The sequence below is a fragment of the Musca vetustissima genome, unplaced genomic scaffold, assembly GCF_032173495.1.
Source record: "Musca vetustissima isolate MV318-11 ecotype Yass unplaced genomic scaffold, APGP_CSIRO_Mvet_v1 utg297079, whole genome shotgun sequence".
Lineage (NCBI taxonomy): Eukaryota > Metazoa > Arthropoda > Insecta > Diptera > Muscidae > Musca > Musca vetustissima.
The window spans coordinates 1-16,631 of NW_026877745.1; the positions used below are offsets into that span (position 1 = coordinate 1).

At 32.4% G+C, this 16,631-nt stretch overlaps 1 protein-coding gene across 1 annotated transcript; it reads right to left on the reverse strand.

Annotated features, from left to right (window-relative positions):
• Positions 1-4,200: 4,200 nt before the first annotated feature.
• LOC133322434 (limbic system-associated membrane protein-like) lies at positions 4,201-14,818 on the reverse strand (the record flags this gene model as incomplete). Its single annotated transcript, XM_061531431.1, has 3 exons — positions 4,201-4,322; positions 8,986-9,083; positions 14,668-14,818. Coding segments are annotated over 3 exons (371 nt in total), but the record flags the coding sequence as incomplete, so codon positions are not given.
• Between the last annotated feature and the right edge of the window lie 1,813 nt (positions 14,819-16,631).

Below are 16,631 nucleotides of genomic sequence, written 5' to 3' on the forward strand. Positions count from 1 at the left end.
ATGTTAATGCAGCTGTGACTGACTATCTAGGGAATATTTTTCGTTAGACTGGAACGGCCTAAAGGGGAGTATAAGACAGCACATACTAAGCCAAAAAAATGTAAAGACAATATTGACAAGTAGTGAACAGAAAAAAATTACAAAAGTCGAAAAACTTTTCATAGCAAAAAAGAAAAAAATGGTACACATCAACCAACAACCAGTCAGCCTGCCAGCCAGTCATCAATTCCTAACGGCTAATCCCTTTACGTATTTGTGTACACATACACAGACATGTCAATATGTATTTTTTTGTATTCTTTACTTATAGTCGTTTGTATAAATATTTTCTGTTCATCTTTTGGTTATGCGGGCATTTCTAACTTGGTTTTATTCGAAAAAATCAACTAAGAAAAAGAAGAACAAATTAAATTATTTAAGCAAGATAAAGTTTATGCTTCTATGGGCAGACGAAAATTGCCAGAGAAATTAGGAAGAGATATAAGTTTGGTTCGATAAAGTTTTTGTAGTATATAGTTTTACAAAAACATATATTGATTAATGGGTAAGTAATTGTGATTTAAGGAACATAGTTTATGTTCAAATCCTAATAGATTGTTTTATAGAACTCATAGTTTCAATATGTTCGGTCAGACAGAACTTTTTGAATTCTTCACCACGAGGAGATCATCTAAATTACCTTAAATAGATCGGTATTGTAAAATAGAAAATATCTCATGGTAAATTGCGGCCTAAAGGAAAATATATATGAAACTACATACACAAATTTGGAAAATTGGTCTAGGACCTTGAAAATACGGAAAAAGATTTGTTTGGATACCAATATATTTTAATAGCAATTTTCAGCCACTACGTAATACCATAAAAAGGCGTATCAGATGGAAAATACCTATAAAGGGCCTGAACCTTACTCAAAAATCGACCTATACTTATAATTTTTTGTAGGAAGACCCACCAAACAAGACAAATAAAAAAATAAATTAAAAAAAGAAAAACGGTCTAACCCTTGAAAATTTTTTAAGTGACAGTATCGGGATACTTAAATTATTGTATGGCTATAAACCACCATCATATAGCAACGTTGAATATATGCTCATTCACTTTAGTCGTGGCCTTCGGTCTTTGAACAATCGAAGGCCACGCCTAAATGGGAATTTACCATAGAATCTTGATTATTTATTTGGACCGATAGTCCAAGATCGTAATAAGACATACCGTTAGATAGAGGAATCCTTGAGCAAATTTTCTACATTAGATATTGCATAAATATGTGACCGTTAAATGTTCGCTAAATCAATTGGCCAATTCAAAATAAATAGTCCCCTTCCAGTCCCACCGAATACAAAGCAGAACCTTCTTTGGCGTTTGTCCTGGTCTGGTCACCGTTTGAGGTACTTTACCGCTTTTGACCACGATCGTTTTCGCAAAGGGTTATCGTATGTGATTAATTTCTCATCTTCAGTCACCATCCGTTTAAGAAATATGTATATTTCATCCAAGGCTTCGCAGATGGAAATTCGATCCATCCTATTTTTTTTTTTTTTTGTTAATTTGTGTGGCACTCAAACATCGAGCTTCTTTTTGAATCGATGATACATCTGCTAACATGCCAGTCAACTTCGATCTGTTTTCCGATTTTATAGACATTTTCGACGACCGGCCTACCTGTGCGAGGTGCATCTATAACATCAAAAATTCCTGAACGGAATATACGAAACCAAAACTGAATGCACCAAACAATAAATAGAAAAATATTTTTTTTTACTGCGAAATTTCACCCTTCCAACGTGCATAAATCTGAAATTTATTGATCGACACTATTCGAGAAATCCATCTGCTAAAAAATAATGGATTTCTTTTTGATAAAGCAAAGTTCAAATCTGAAAGCACTTAAAGTCAAATTTAAGGCAAACCCCTTAAAGTCAAATTTAAGGTAGTTAAAATCGGGTATGACTTTTATATGAAGAATATGGCAAAGTGAACCTATATGGAAAATTGTCTAAAATAAAGTCTATAACATTCTGAGAATCAGGCATGAAAAATTACAGCTACTTTGGTTTGAAAGTGGGACTAAACCTGTTAAACTATTTAAAATTGCAGTGAAGTTTATAAAAATGAAGCTTGGACCTGTATTAATGTTTTTTTCTCTAAAGACATATATTAGATTCTAAGTACCGGAAATGCGAAATTACAGCAGTTATTGCCTGAATATGTGGTTAGGGTCTGCTAAATGACTAAAATGGACTGTCACTGTGCTAAATGCTCTTAAAACCTACTGATAAGGATATGTGTCATTTTACGGGGGAAAAATAGATGACCGTATTAAATTTAGCATTGCAGATAAACTTGAGAAACATATATTTTTAAGCTCACACATTTTTACATTTACATTTTTAAGCTGCATTCACAGGCGTGTTATTATTGTGTATGGGCATAACATCCATACACCCTTTGAGCCCCGAATTTTTTTCCGTAATCATAGAACAATTTTCTGTTTACAGATTTAATGAACTACTAGATAGGATATGGACAAAATTTTACATTGCTACATTCTTGCATTCGGGAGATACAGTACATTCTTTCCGAAAAATAAAAGCCCAATATCAAGAAACCCAAATGAAAAATCGATGAAAAATTAAATTATTCTCTATATTCTGTTTTACAAGAATCAAAAATAAATCTGATGGCAGAATTGTTACCTTTCGAATACGAAGAGATTTAAATAATTTGGATTGTATACACATTCATTTTTGCCCTCTTCTTTATATTGAAAAGTTTATAACTTTACCAAAAATTTGATTTTTATAGATTTTTCTTTTGATATGTGTCGTCCATAATCAGGTCTTGTTGAAATCCAAGGAATATATATCTAGTAGCTACATATTAAATATAAGCTCTAAAACATTTTGTTGCCTGTGGACAACATTGGGCCACAAAGGGTTAATATCCACGTTAACTGAACTATGTGCCGTATAATCTATATCTCATATATCATACGCCACACATTCACGCAATATATTTGTAAAAAAAATGTATTTTATTGTAACCTATGTTTGGTATTACTCTCATGGTGGCCATATTGAGCTGATTTTTATATAACTGTATCACCCGATTTCACAAATTTTTAGTATTTTCCAAGCACGTTGGTGTATTTATTTCAAGATATGAAGGCAAGTATTAAATAAAAAATAAGGATAAGTATACGACGTTCCCATAAATATAATCATCTTTAATTTTCCCATGAACATCATTCATCAATCATCATACGACCATCATCATTGATGGGCTTTTAAAACTCATACAGGTAACTGTACATGTTATTACATACATATGAACCTCTATTTTTTGTCATTCGGTAAAAAAAAAACAAAGATATCTTCAGATAACATTTGGCTACTTCCGTAAATTTAATATGTTTTCGACAGATTGACAGTGATGTAACTGTGTACGAACAGGGATTTCATGCTGGGAATTTGAAGCAGAAAAAAACCGCCCAAAAGAAATGAAGAACAAAATCACAAAAACCAACAAAATGACTGACTAACTGACAACCGTAAAGACAACAACAAAACAGAAACAATCCCGAAAAATCTTCAATTTCAAAAGCACACACACGTTTTGTGGTAAGCCCGAAAGGGCTAGGTAAAAATAACAACTTTGAGGGTTTTGTGAAGTTGTTTTTATAATTTCTTAGAAAAAAGAAACAGGATTTGACAGCCAAAGCAAATTAAACGAACGATAACCCTTAAACAAAAAACACAGAAAATAAGAGGAAAAATAAAGTTGCTCTTATGTGGCTTAGCACAACATGAACATCGGTGACAACTGCAAAGAAATGCTGGTCGGTGAAAAACCTGGAGCTACTGGTGAACACTACCTTAGACACATCATACTTGTTGAGAATCACCAGAATATTGATAGAAGGTTACTTCATTACTTATTAAAGGATATGTGTATTTTTTAAAAGGATAAGGGCGTTACTTTTTTCCAATTTAATCTTATGTTATGGAGAAGTTTTTAAAGAAATTTCCACCACTACTATGATTGGTTTTTTTGTTGGTGTGTGTGTGTTTTTCTTGCTGTTACAATATTGGTAGCCATGTTTGTTTTGTTGATTTTCGTTTTATTTTTCCTTGTTTTAGATATCCTAAATAAATACCGGAAGAAGTTGGAGAAGGAAAAAACCAAATTGTCACTTACCTATAGTTGCCAAAATCTTCTTGTTGAATGTGCCGTATGGTCAAGGTGTGACGATTTCCTCTTGATGACATAATGCGCCTATCAGTTGACTGTATCAAAAATGAATTTTGGTACCATGAAACCTGCAATGGAGGAAAAAGAAAAACAAAAGAAGAGATTATGGTATGGGTTTTAATGTTTTGTAGGAAAAGAAAAACAACGTAATGGGTTTGAGTGGATTATCATTTTAAAGTAAACAAGTAAGAATGTCGTAACCTTTTGTTGTCTGAGTTTATATACCCTCCACCATGAGGGCAACATTCCAAATACGTTCAAAATCCATCGAAATTGTTTTAACGCTGCTATTATTGCAATAGAAATTGAAGTGTCAAACTAAAGACTCTTAAGTTGGAAAATTGGCATAGCACCATGAATATGCCGAAATCCTAAAAATACCCTTAATTGGGGTATCTAGTACATATATTGATAATTTATGGTAGGGGAATTTTCTACCCCATATCATTAATTGGTCGGACCTAAGAAGTCGGCTAATATTCATAAAGTTCGGAGAAGAATTGGTGTTCAATGAGAATTATCAAAAAATTAGTATGCAAGTGTCAGTCAGCCGACTGATATATACCCCCTTAGCCTATGATTTGCGGAGGACTTCGGTATAAAACACAGGCTTTATATAAGGTATATGCTTTGTGAAAGTAGTTTCGGATTTAATATTGTTAAAATCGCTTATTTATTTCGCTTCAAATTAAAATTACAATTTTATATACAAGAAAGAAAGGGCAGATGAGTCACTTCCGGACTCGATGTTGGCTTCGTAAAGAAAATACGATGTGTAATCGGATAGTCCATTCGCGTGATATTACAAATTAATTTTCAACAAAATTCGGACCATTTCGTGTTGGAGGTACCAGAAGGAGTACATGGATATTTTCCATCTTCGAACTTGTAATAAGTTTGGAAGAAATATTACGATGTGTAAAATTTGATTGAAATCGGTTACTCCCTTCGAGAGCTATAGTGCACACCAGCCAGCTAGCCAGCCAGAGAGACAAACGGACAACGGACGGACATTGGTAAATCGACTCAAAATTTTCTGAAACGGATTTGGTCCAAAGAAACATGGATCTAAAACCACTATTTCGATGAGGCACATTTTCACCGTATAAAAGTGTATATACCCTCATTAGCCATAAGGCTGAGGGTGTTAAAGCAAAATGATATGATACCCTACACAACTTTCACGAAACTATAACTTGGGCAATATTTCGCAAATATCGCTAGGGCAATATTTCGCGATATTTGCACCCTCTTGACCGACTAGAGGTCAACAAATATTCAGTACAGCCCTTCTAATCACTTGTCCAGATTCCCTTCACCGTGGGTTGTGTTGTGATGTTCGGCTTTCAATTTTGGCCTATAGATCGATATGTAAGCACCAAAAAATAAGTTTTCGGTCCACTTCATCCCAAAATTATTATCTGATCATCACCGAAAATTATAGGCGTTGTCGGTGACCATAACTTGAATCACATGGAAAATTTCTAAGCGATCAGCGCTATATTTCCGCCTGCTAGTGTGGTAATGGGTTACTAAATTATATGTAAATACGTAAGCACCTGTAAATATTTATGTGTAAGTCCTGCATCCGAGTACATGCGGCAATATAATTATTATCATTTTAAAGGTCAACCACTCCTCTTGAACATACTATCAACTTCTCGGGTCTAAGACCTTCAGGTGCAAATATATACCCCATAGAATACAAATTTAGAAATTTTTCACACAAAAGCCAAGATCCATTTAATCCGCAAATATTGACCGATATTTATCAAAACAGGCATACTTATGCTTTGGTCCGATCCCCTTCTCCATGCAAAAATTCGCGGTGTTTGGGCCATAATTGCAGCCTCTGGAGCGACCAGAAAAACCTAAAAAAATAAAGTTTTTGGTCCATTTCATCCCCTAAATATTAACCGATCTATTCCAAAAACAATATGTGTCTTCATTGGCCAGAACCCATCCTGCATGGTCTATCCATCGTGAAGATTGGTCTATAACTGTGGTCTGTATGCTGTTTACAAATTATAATGGACGGACGGACACACATGTCTAGGTCGACTCAGCTAAATAAACTATTTGTTCTAATAATAGAATGTTTTTTGTGCGTCATAAATTAATTGCAGGTTTATCAGCGTTGCATGTGGGATTTTAGACTCTTAACTTAAAACACCCCAACGATCAAATCTTCTAAACATCAGTTCAAAGTATTTTGAACAACCATCAAAATACCTAATATAGAGAGGGGTCTTAAAATATGTCTGCAAAGAAGTATATTAACGTCAGAGGACCGAAAATTTAAAAAAAAAATAAATAAATTACGGTGTGTCCTTATTATAGTTTTCCAAATACCTACAATATACTGAGAATGGCCGGTACTGCTGTAAGGGGGCAAACAGATCTACGTGTTAAATTTTGCACGCAGGACATTAGTTTGGCACAGTTTCCATTCCACAAATATCTGTTTAATATTTGCCAAAATCCCAAGCTTCATCCAAAACTCATTTTGTGAAGCATCTATATACTTCTATTAACAAGTGATTCGACGCCTAATGACATATAATAATGCAGAGTCCTCCAAATTGTCCTTACTGCCAATTAAATCCCACTTTGAAAATTTATATTGTACTTTAAAATGAAATAATTTTCGATTAAATCCAATTCACATTATTATCCACCGGTGTATGTTTGTTTTCTGCTGTTTATGATAAATCTAGGTCAATACAGGTCATCCAACAAAGAAAAAAACAACAAAAGCAACAACAAACTATATACATTAAATTTTAATTTATGGTTTATTTATTGCCTTCGTCATCATTAACTTTGTTGTGAAAATGTTTTGCAATTAATTGTATACGTCTGCAGTTTATCCCAATTTTTTTGTTGTTGTCCGTTCGCTCATCGAGTATGTGTATGTGTTGATAAACACTTATTATGATTGGTGTTGTTGTTTTTGTTTATAATTGTTCGGAAAAAAACAAAAACAAACAAAAAATTATACACTTTGAAATTTATGTAGAGACCGGTTAATGACATTTTAATTAATTGCTAACGATTTAAGTTTATTTCTCACATATATCAGGATAATATAAACTGTTTTGTTGCCATGGGTGCGAAAGTGTGTGTGTGTAGTGTCATTTTATACATTTCCTCTCTCTCTCTCTTCTGTTCGTTAAATGTTGTGATATAAGTAAATATATAGAGCAAAAATATTTATTATCATTGACTCGTGTTTATATTTGTTTTTGGGGGAAAATATGATCGATATAACACCACTATTGGATGATTTATCTTAATGACGATTATATTTCAATATGGAAATATGTATTCATACATAGATATGTGAAATATTATACTGTGGCAATAAGTTATATTTTGATAATTTTTAATATACATATTAATGTACATATTTATGTATTTATGTGTGATAAAAATTTAATTTAATTAATTGAAGAAATTATAGGTATTTTAATAACATTTTGATATGACAATTTTAAGGTGTCATAAAAAATGAAAATTAAAAAAAAAACTAGATCAACGTAAACCTGTAAGGAAAGTGGTAAAGTTGCACTGGGCCCACTATATGATACCTTTCACCTTTGTGGGCACATATATATATTATATTATCTATATCTATACGTGAACCATTTTCGAAACTTTGCATACAACTTTTATTCAGTACGACATGCCAAAAAATTCGAAAATATATATGGGAGCTATATCTAAATCTAAACCGATTTTTTCCCAATTTAAAAAAAAATGATTGTTAAAAAATATTTTCTGAGATTCTATTTTAGTCTTAGGCAAGAATTTTTAAAGTATATTTTCTCTGGGACAATTTAAACCATAAGGGAGGATTTTTAAAGAATTATTTCTCATGGACTATTTTTGGTATATGTCGGGACTTAATATTAACATCATATGGGTGAAATTTGGTACAAGTGCCCAGATGTATCAATATGAAATTTCATATTTATTCTAATTGTAGTGTTGTCTAACAGTCATCATAAAAAAATAGTCCTCCGAGGTACTTGGTATTGACTATTTTTGGCCGTGGTCATGACACTGTGTAGCATGCAGAGATATGGATCCCTAATTCTTTTAAATGTTATTTTCTCAACTACAATCTGAGCCCTAATCGTGGATTTTTTGATAATATTTTCTCAGGGAATATATAAGCCATAGCCGTGGATTTTTAAGAGCATTTTCTCATAGGCGTGGGGTTTTAAAGAATATTTTCCAGGGAATATCTAAACCATAGAGAGTAAAAAAACCTTAGAGACTATTTGGCATGGATTTTCAAAGAATATTGTGGACTACTTGTGCCCTAATCAAAGATTTATTTAAGAAAATTTTCTCAGGGAATATCTAAGTTATATGCAAGGATTTTTGGAAAATATTTTCATTGAGAAAAAATATCTAAGCAATACGTTTAGATTTTTAATGAATATTTTCTTAGGGAGTAATTGAGTTCCAATTGTTGGTTTTTTTAAGAAATTTTTATCAGAAAATATCTAAACCATAGGATGGATTTTTGCTATTTAGTAGCACAACCAACCACAACAATTTAATCGCATAATCGTATTTGAACACTGGTGAGTATGATTAATTTTATGTATGCAAACAACATAACGTATACGACACATATACCAAACATATTAAAAATACATTCAATTATGTTTCTCCACTCTCTGAACAATAAAGATTTAAAAATAATTTCCAGGAACTTACCGATGCAATAGGATCAGCATAAACAATACACACTAATTTCGCTTCAAAGCCTTCGCCCGAGTGTATCCATGATTTTTCCACTTGAATGTCTGGGGGATCTGTAAATGACATGTAAATAAAATAAGAAGAACAGAAAACACAAGAAAATTAATTATGACAAATCACTTGAAAAAAGCATTTGAAATTCTTAGCAATAAAACCAAAAAAAAAAAAAAACAAAATATGCATTTCATTTATTAATAATAATGGCAAAAAGGAAACTAATAATTTTTCATATTTTTCTAGCTCAGCAATTTCTGAGTTTTTGTGAAATTCTTTCTTTTTAAGCTTGATGAAAACTAATTCAAGTAGAAATGACATATATTTTTATGAAAAATGATTGTAAAATTCGTTTATCACAATATTTTTTGTTGTTGCTTATGTCTTTCTTTCTGTCTCTGTCTGCATTTGTATTTGATGATGATTATTATTTATTATTGTTATTATTAGTAATGCATCAATAGTTTTCTGACAGTCTTGGACTTCAATGGAATCCAAGACTAAGGACTGCAGTGGTATTTGTTGTAATTGCTCCACATTTAAATTTCTGTTGAACCACATAATTTCCAAGATGCAAATCGTATTTTCGTTCTCATTTTCTAAAATCTGGTCTTATTATTTTTTTTTTGTCATAAAATATGCTGTCTCGACTAAGTTCTGTATTTCATACTTAATTTATATTTACATTTATCTTCTTTTGTAAATTGTACGAACAAAAATTGCAATATAACTTACAAACAAACAAATGTGCAGACAACACAGAATATTTCAATGTAGTCGTGGTTGCCGTAGTTGTAGTGGTAGTAGTAGTAGCAGTTATTCTATTGCAGTTGGAAGGAATAGAAAGCAAGAAAGTAATAGGGAAATGCTGTATTTTTCAGTAGTTCGTGGTTTTGTGGTTTACGACAATACACTTATACATATGTGTATGTATATATGGGGGAGTAAGATAAATATGGGAAATTCTATGAAATTATTAAAAATAGAAAAATGTTGCATACACCACTTAAAATTTCATATTTCAAAAATGTCATATTTCAATTAATTTAAATTTTAAGAAATAGCGTATTTTTTTTAATTTTTGTGCCTTTACAAATATTTGAAATATATTTCCTTGATTTTTTAACGAAGGAAATTGCATGTTATCAGATTTTTGTCACCACATCCGGCATGTATTTTCTCATATGCAAGAAATAAATATTCGCCAACATATACCATTGTTTGTGACATTCATCTTAGCACTACATATACTATATCCCCTCAAACACACACACATGTACATATACGGAAATTTATATGTATGTGGTTCAACTAGTAAATCTGTACAATATGTTAACTGAAATATATATTTGAATAGTTTTGTCATCGTTCCTTTCGCTTCTGTGGTTTTCATACGACGAATTCAATGTTGTCATTGTTATTTATAGTTAAGCAGTCAGTCGGTACTAACTGGTATTACAAAAACACCAACAAAAAAAACTATGGAATTTAGAGTACATATTTCAAACATTAAAATAGCTTGAAATTGTTGTAAACACACAATGATATCGTAAAAGATAACCGCAGTATTTAAAATGAAAATGGAACAAATGCAGATGATAAATCTTCATTACAGCTTATTTTTATAGCTAAGGATTTTAATAAAGGAATGCAAACCGCAAATAAGGGAAATTATTTTATATTATTTTGGGGTTAAGGAATTTTCAAAAATGTTAAGGAATAGTTTTTTAGAGTAAATTAGAGCCATAAGGATTTTTTAAAAATATTTTTTCGCACTGTCGGAACAATAAGTATGAAATTTTAAATAATGGACTGAATTTTTATAGAGAATAAATTCAATCATAAGCGTGAATCTTTAAATGGGACTGTGATTTCATTTTAAAGAGTATTTCCCCTGTAACTATTTGAGACATTGAAATAGTAGCCGTGAGTCATAATAGTGGGCTTTTTGAGATTTGTGTAGTTTTAAAGGGTACTTTCTTAGATATCATCTGCATAAAAAACCAGTAAGGAAAGTAGTAAAGTCGGACGGGGCCGACTATATGATACCCTTCACCACTTTGAGTATATTCAACAGATGAATTCTAACAGAAGTCGCATTTTTAAAGGACCAGTAAAATGAAATTGGAACCATAAACACGTCATAAACCGATACTAAATTGTTCATTTGGTCAGATATAGAAGCTATATCTAAATCTGAACCGATTTCAGGAAACTTAACACACATCATTCTAGACCTAATTTGTTACGCTGTGCCAAATTTCGTGCAAATCGAAAGATATATAGGGACTTTGATGCACCATTTACATCAAATCTGACGAAAGTATATGTGGGAGCTATATATAAATCTGAACCGATTTTCAGGCAACTTTACAAACATCATTCTAGACCTAATTTGCTACGCTGTGCCAAATTTCGTGCTTAAATCGACTCAAAAAGTGATTCTATGCATATTCTCTAAAGGAGCCATGGGTCTATCTCGATTATTTTTGCATGTTACAAACATATGCACAAAAACATAATACCCTGTACCAGAAAAAAGAATTTGGTTCAAGAACCTCAAAACCTGGGGGCTACCAGAAAAAATTGACCAATATTTATAATTTATAGTGGAGAGATGTGCTACCTAATAAGAACTCGACGTACTAAATTACAGTCAATTTGGTCGAAAAATCCGATCAGAACCCCCAAAATACCAAAAATTTTGGGGTACCGTTATATGGGTACTACCAGAAAAACTGGACCAATATTTATAATTTTTAGTGGAGTAATTTGGTACCCAATAAGAACCCAATGTACAAAATTTCAGCGAATTCAGTTATAAAACGAGCCCAAAAAAACCCGAAAATACCGAAAATTTGGGGGTAGCCTTATATGGGGGCTATGCGAAAAAATGGACCGTTATTTATAATTTTTGGTAGGGAGATTTGCTACCCAATAAGAACACAAAGTACCAAATTTCAGCGAATTCGGTCGGAAAATGCGATCAAAACCCCCAAAATACCGAAAATTGGGGGTAATCTTATATGGGGGCTATCCGAAAAAATGGACCTTTATTTATAATTTTTGGTAGAGAGATTTGCTACCCAATAAGAACTCAAAGTACCAAATTTCAGCGAATTCAGTTAAAAAACGCGCTCAAGAACCTCAAAATACCGAAAATTTTGGGGTACCCTTATATGGGAGCTATGCCTTAATGTGGACCGATTTTTCCCAATTTCAATAGGGGTCGTCCTTGGGCCAATTAAGTGACCTGTGCCAAATTTCATCCAAATCGGATCATAAATGCGACCTGTACTTTGTTAAAAAAATACATGGACGGACGGACGGACATGCATAAATCGACTCAGAAAGTGATTCTATGCATAGTCTCAAAAGGAACCATGGGTCTATCTCGATTATTTTTGCCTGTTACAAACATATGCACAAAGACATAATACCCTGTACCACAGTGTGATGAAGGGTATAAAAACTGGAGACATAAGCGAGAGTATTTGTATTATTTTCTCAAAATCTTTCTGGACAATGAAAGTGAATATTTTGTGTAATAAAATTTTTGTCAGGGATAGCTAAGTTATCATCGTAGACTATTTAAGAAAATATATGAACAGATATGAAAAGATCGTAGACTATTTAATGAAAGATATGATGCATAAAAGTTGATGTTGAGTCATAGATGTAGATTTGCGGTTTTTGGAATCGTTTGTAGGTATTTTTCAAAGAAAAAATTTCAGCGATCATCTGAGCAATAGGCGTGGATTTTTTAGGAATTTTTATACCCTCCATTATAGTATGGAGGATATATTAAGTATGCTTTGCCGTTTGCAACTCATCGAAATATTAATTTTCGACCCTATAAAGGTTTTATATTCTAGATCAGCGTAATATTCTATAACGATTTAAAATGTGCTTCTGTTTTTTGTAATCACATCTAAACAAATAATAATTTTGCATAGAGTTGCCTTCTGTCTGCTGGCAGGTTAGGTGAGAACATGGCAGATATCGGTGCACGTTTAGGCGTAGCTCCCATATAAATGTAGCTCCTATTTTTTGGGTATTTTGGGGGTTCTTATTGCTTTTTTTCGGGTAGCCTCCAGATAAGAGTACCCCACACAGATGCGTGGATTAAAAAACAAATATTTTCAGTAGGTCAATGTCAAAACATGTGAATGTTTAATAATAATTGCTGAAGGAATACGAAAGCTTGGATTTAAAGGTAATATTGGTTTATTTTTTTATATTTTATAATTTTTAGCTCCTGGGCGATGTTACGACTGCTAACATACCGGGCAACTTCGATCATTTCTCAGATTTTATCGACATTTTCGACTACTGGCCTACCTGTACAAGGTGAATCTTTAACATCAAAAATTCCTGAACGGAATCTATGAAACCAAATTACACATAACTGGCTATTACAGTATTGGAACCGCTGGCTACTACAGTATCGGAGCCACCTGGTTTTCATTTTCGCCTTTGTCAAAAAAACTGTAATATGTACCGAATTTTTTCTTTATCCACATTCATTTTTAACTTACAACTAAATCACCAAATAAAAAAAAGCAAAATATTTTTTTACTGCGAAATGACACCCTAGTTCGATCGATATATTTCGAGAAATCTATCAGTAGAGCCATCTGCCGACAAAATAGTGGATTTCTTTTTCCAACCTAATAGTAGTCCTAGACCCACCTTTTAGTATAATAATGGGATGAAATGGACCAATAATCTTACTTTTGTCCTCTTTACACGGCGAAGGGGATACGACTATGGACAAATCATGACTTTTTTGACAATGATCGATCAATATTCAGCGGGTCAAAACAACCAAAACTTTTCCGAGTAAAATTTGCAAATTTTGCAATTCTCTTAAAATAGGCTTCGGAAGATATGGATAGGGGAAGAAAGGGGACTGGAATATATATCCACAGGAAGTTACAGTTCCGTATCACAGGATGTAGGGTATCATAGGTCGTCCAACTGTTCCGCTTACTGTAAGTAATTTAAGGCCTGGAAGTTTGTGCTTTTAAAACATTGTATGGAAGGAAAATAATGTGTATAAGCGTAGATTTTTCAAAAGTATATTTGAATGAATGTTTTACAAAGATTTTCACAAGAATTTTCTAGGTTTAGAAGTTTAGGTATTTAAAAATATTTTTAGCGATAATTTTTAGGGCTTTTTAGGCCCATGATCGTAAATTTTTGTACGGATTCGCAGGCGAAGAATTGTGAAATATAAAATGTATTTATTTTTTCCAAAGACTCATAGTCCCATAAACATAAGCTTTCTATACCCTCCACGGTAAGGGAGATTTAAAATTTGTGTATTGAACGTTTTGATCTACAACCCATAGGTTTCGTTATTTTGTAGTTTTTTTTTTTTGGATTTTTTTTTTTAATTTTAACTCACAATTGCAGGTCCCATCTGCTTTTAACTTTAAACAATTCTATATTCGATTACAAACCAAACATGTTTATAATTATTTAAGCTGAAACATGTTTATAATTATTTTTTATCAATTTAGTTTTTCCATTTCTCTCTAAATTTGTTATTTTCTTTATGTTTAAAAAACAAAAAAAAAAAAAAAAAAAACTGGCTATGCATGAATATTCATGTTGAATTTTCAAAATGTTGATACTTACACAAAACATCCAATCTGATATCAACACTAACTGGTTCTCCAACACCATTATCTGCGGTACACTGATAAATGCCGGCCTGTTGACGTTCAACTTTTTCCAGTGTCAAAATTGGACCATCGCCAATGCGAGCAGTTGATTTGCCGACACCACTCTAAAAAAAGCAGGAGAGGAAAAGAGAAAAATATCAAAAAATGGTCAAAAACATCAGTACAAAAATTGACAATAAAGAAACAAAGAACTGTAAATGAAATGTAAATTTATGTATGAAATTCTGGAGCGGAGTAAAGTTAACTAAATGGACATGGTGATATCGAACGAAATAAAATGGAAACAGGAAAACGAAACGCAAAACATGAAACTAACATGAACTCTATAAAGGAAATAATTACAATTTTTGACTAAATTAAAAATGACAATGGATTCAAAAAAGGATAACAACGTTAAAGTAATATTGTGTTCTGTTGCGAAAAAAGGCTATCAGATTTTTGTAACTTAACCCAATGGCCAACATGGTGCCACTTTAAATGGCATTTGCCTTTAAATTAATGTCCCTTCGTTATTTATTTAATAAAGACAATGTTGTATTTTTTTATTTTGCAAATGACCAGCAGGTCCATATGTCATCTGTTGTCTTGGATTTCTGCAAAAGAAATCCTCTTTTAAAAGATATGACCTGAAGTTAAAGGCTTTCACTAAGAAACATTGTTGTTGTTCCTCTTCTTCGTCTATTTTTACAGCAGTATAAGCAATAAGACTATTTGATCTATTGTGAGTGGGTCATCTTAAAAATCTTGGACACAATATCAAGTGCCATCAGACGGAAGCATTGTTCTTTAAGGAATACAGCAACAACAACAAAATATGGAAAGAAGCACGACAAAAATAAAAAAAATCTTCCTCTCTTACATGACTTAAGGAAAAATAATGCAAATATATTGAACGGAAATGTCAAGTGGCAAAGATACAAGATACAGAGAAACAAGACATCAACATTGCAGTACTACAACTACAACGCCCCCCAAATGAAACGCCTCAACGAACGAATGGACGAACGAAAGGGTAACAATAGAAGATAAATACTTGTAAGACTACTGCTGGTAAAGTAAGGAAAGAAATCCATCTGTTGGTGCAATGACAAAATACCTTCCGAAAATGAAAAATAAGACAAGCCAAAAATGACATTGAGTTCTTTCCAGAAAAACAGAATCTTCTTGTCTTGTCGTTTTCATGTCCGAAAAAAGGAATTGTAGGTCAGCATAGCACACATTCCATGGTACAACCGGCTAAGTGATAGTCATGCAGGAAAATTGCCATAGATTCAAAAGGGGAATTCAATGAAGAAGAAGTTTTGGTTTTATTTATGAGGGACAGTGGTGTAAAATGGAAAAGTATCGGAAAAAGATTTAACTGGTCTTTGCGTTACGACTAAAGGGAAAAACGATACTTAAATATAGTTCTAAAAATCGCACATCTATAAATATATTTACGGATAAAAATCTTGAAGAATATTTTAAAACATCTAGACTTCGGAGATATCAACTGAGAAAATATATTAAATCTTCTGAGTTTAGAAATTAAACAAGTAAAAATGTGGTTTTCTTCCAATCAGAAATAAATTTTATATGATCCTCAATTTCTTATATCGATAGAGACCTTTATTATGGGGACTATTTAATAAAAAATTATCAACTATTAGCAATAAAACAGAAAATTTATGAACCTCAGCTTGAAACCTAGGCTTGGAAAGATTTAACCATGATATATGCACCAGTGATATTTAAAACTTGGTTCTACATTGTACGAATTTCTGGGAAGTATTTGTTTTTCACCAGGAATCCGGATAACAAAATTACACTCAATTCGATGGGAAAATTCGGCTAAAACTTGGCCTATATATGGAGGCTACATCCGAGATTATCGAAACAAATATTTTATAAATAAAAATACGTTCCTGAGATCATTGA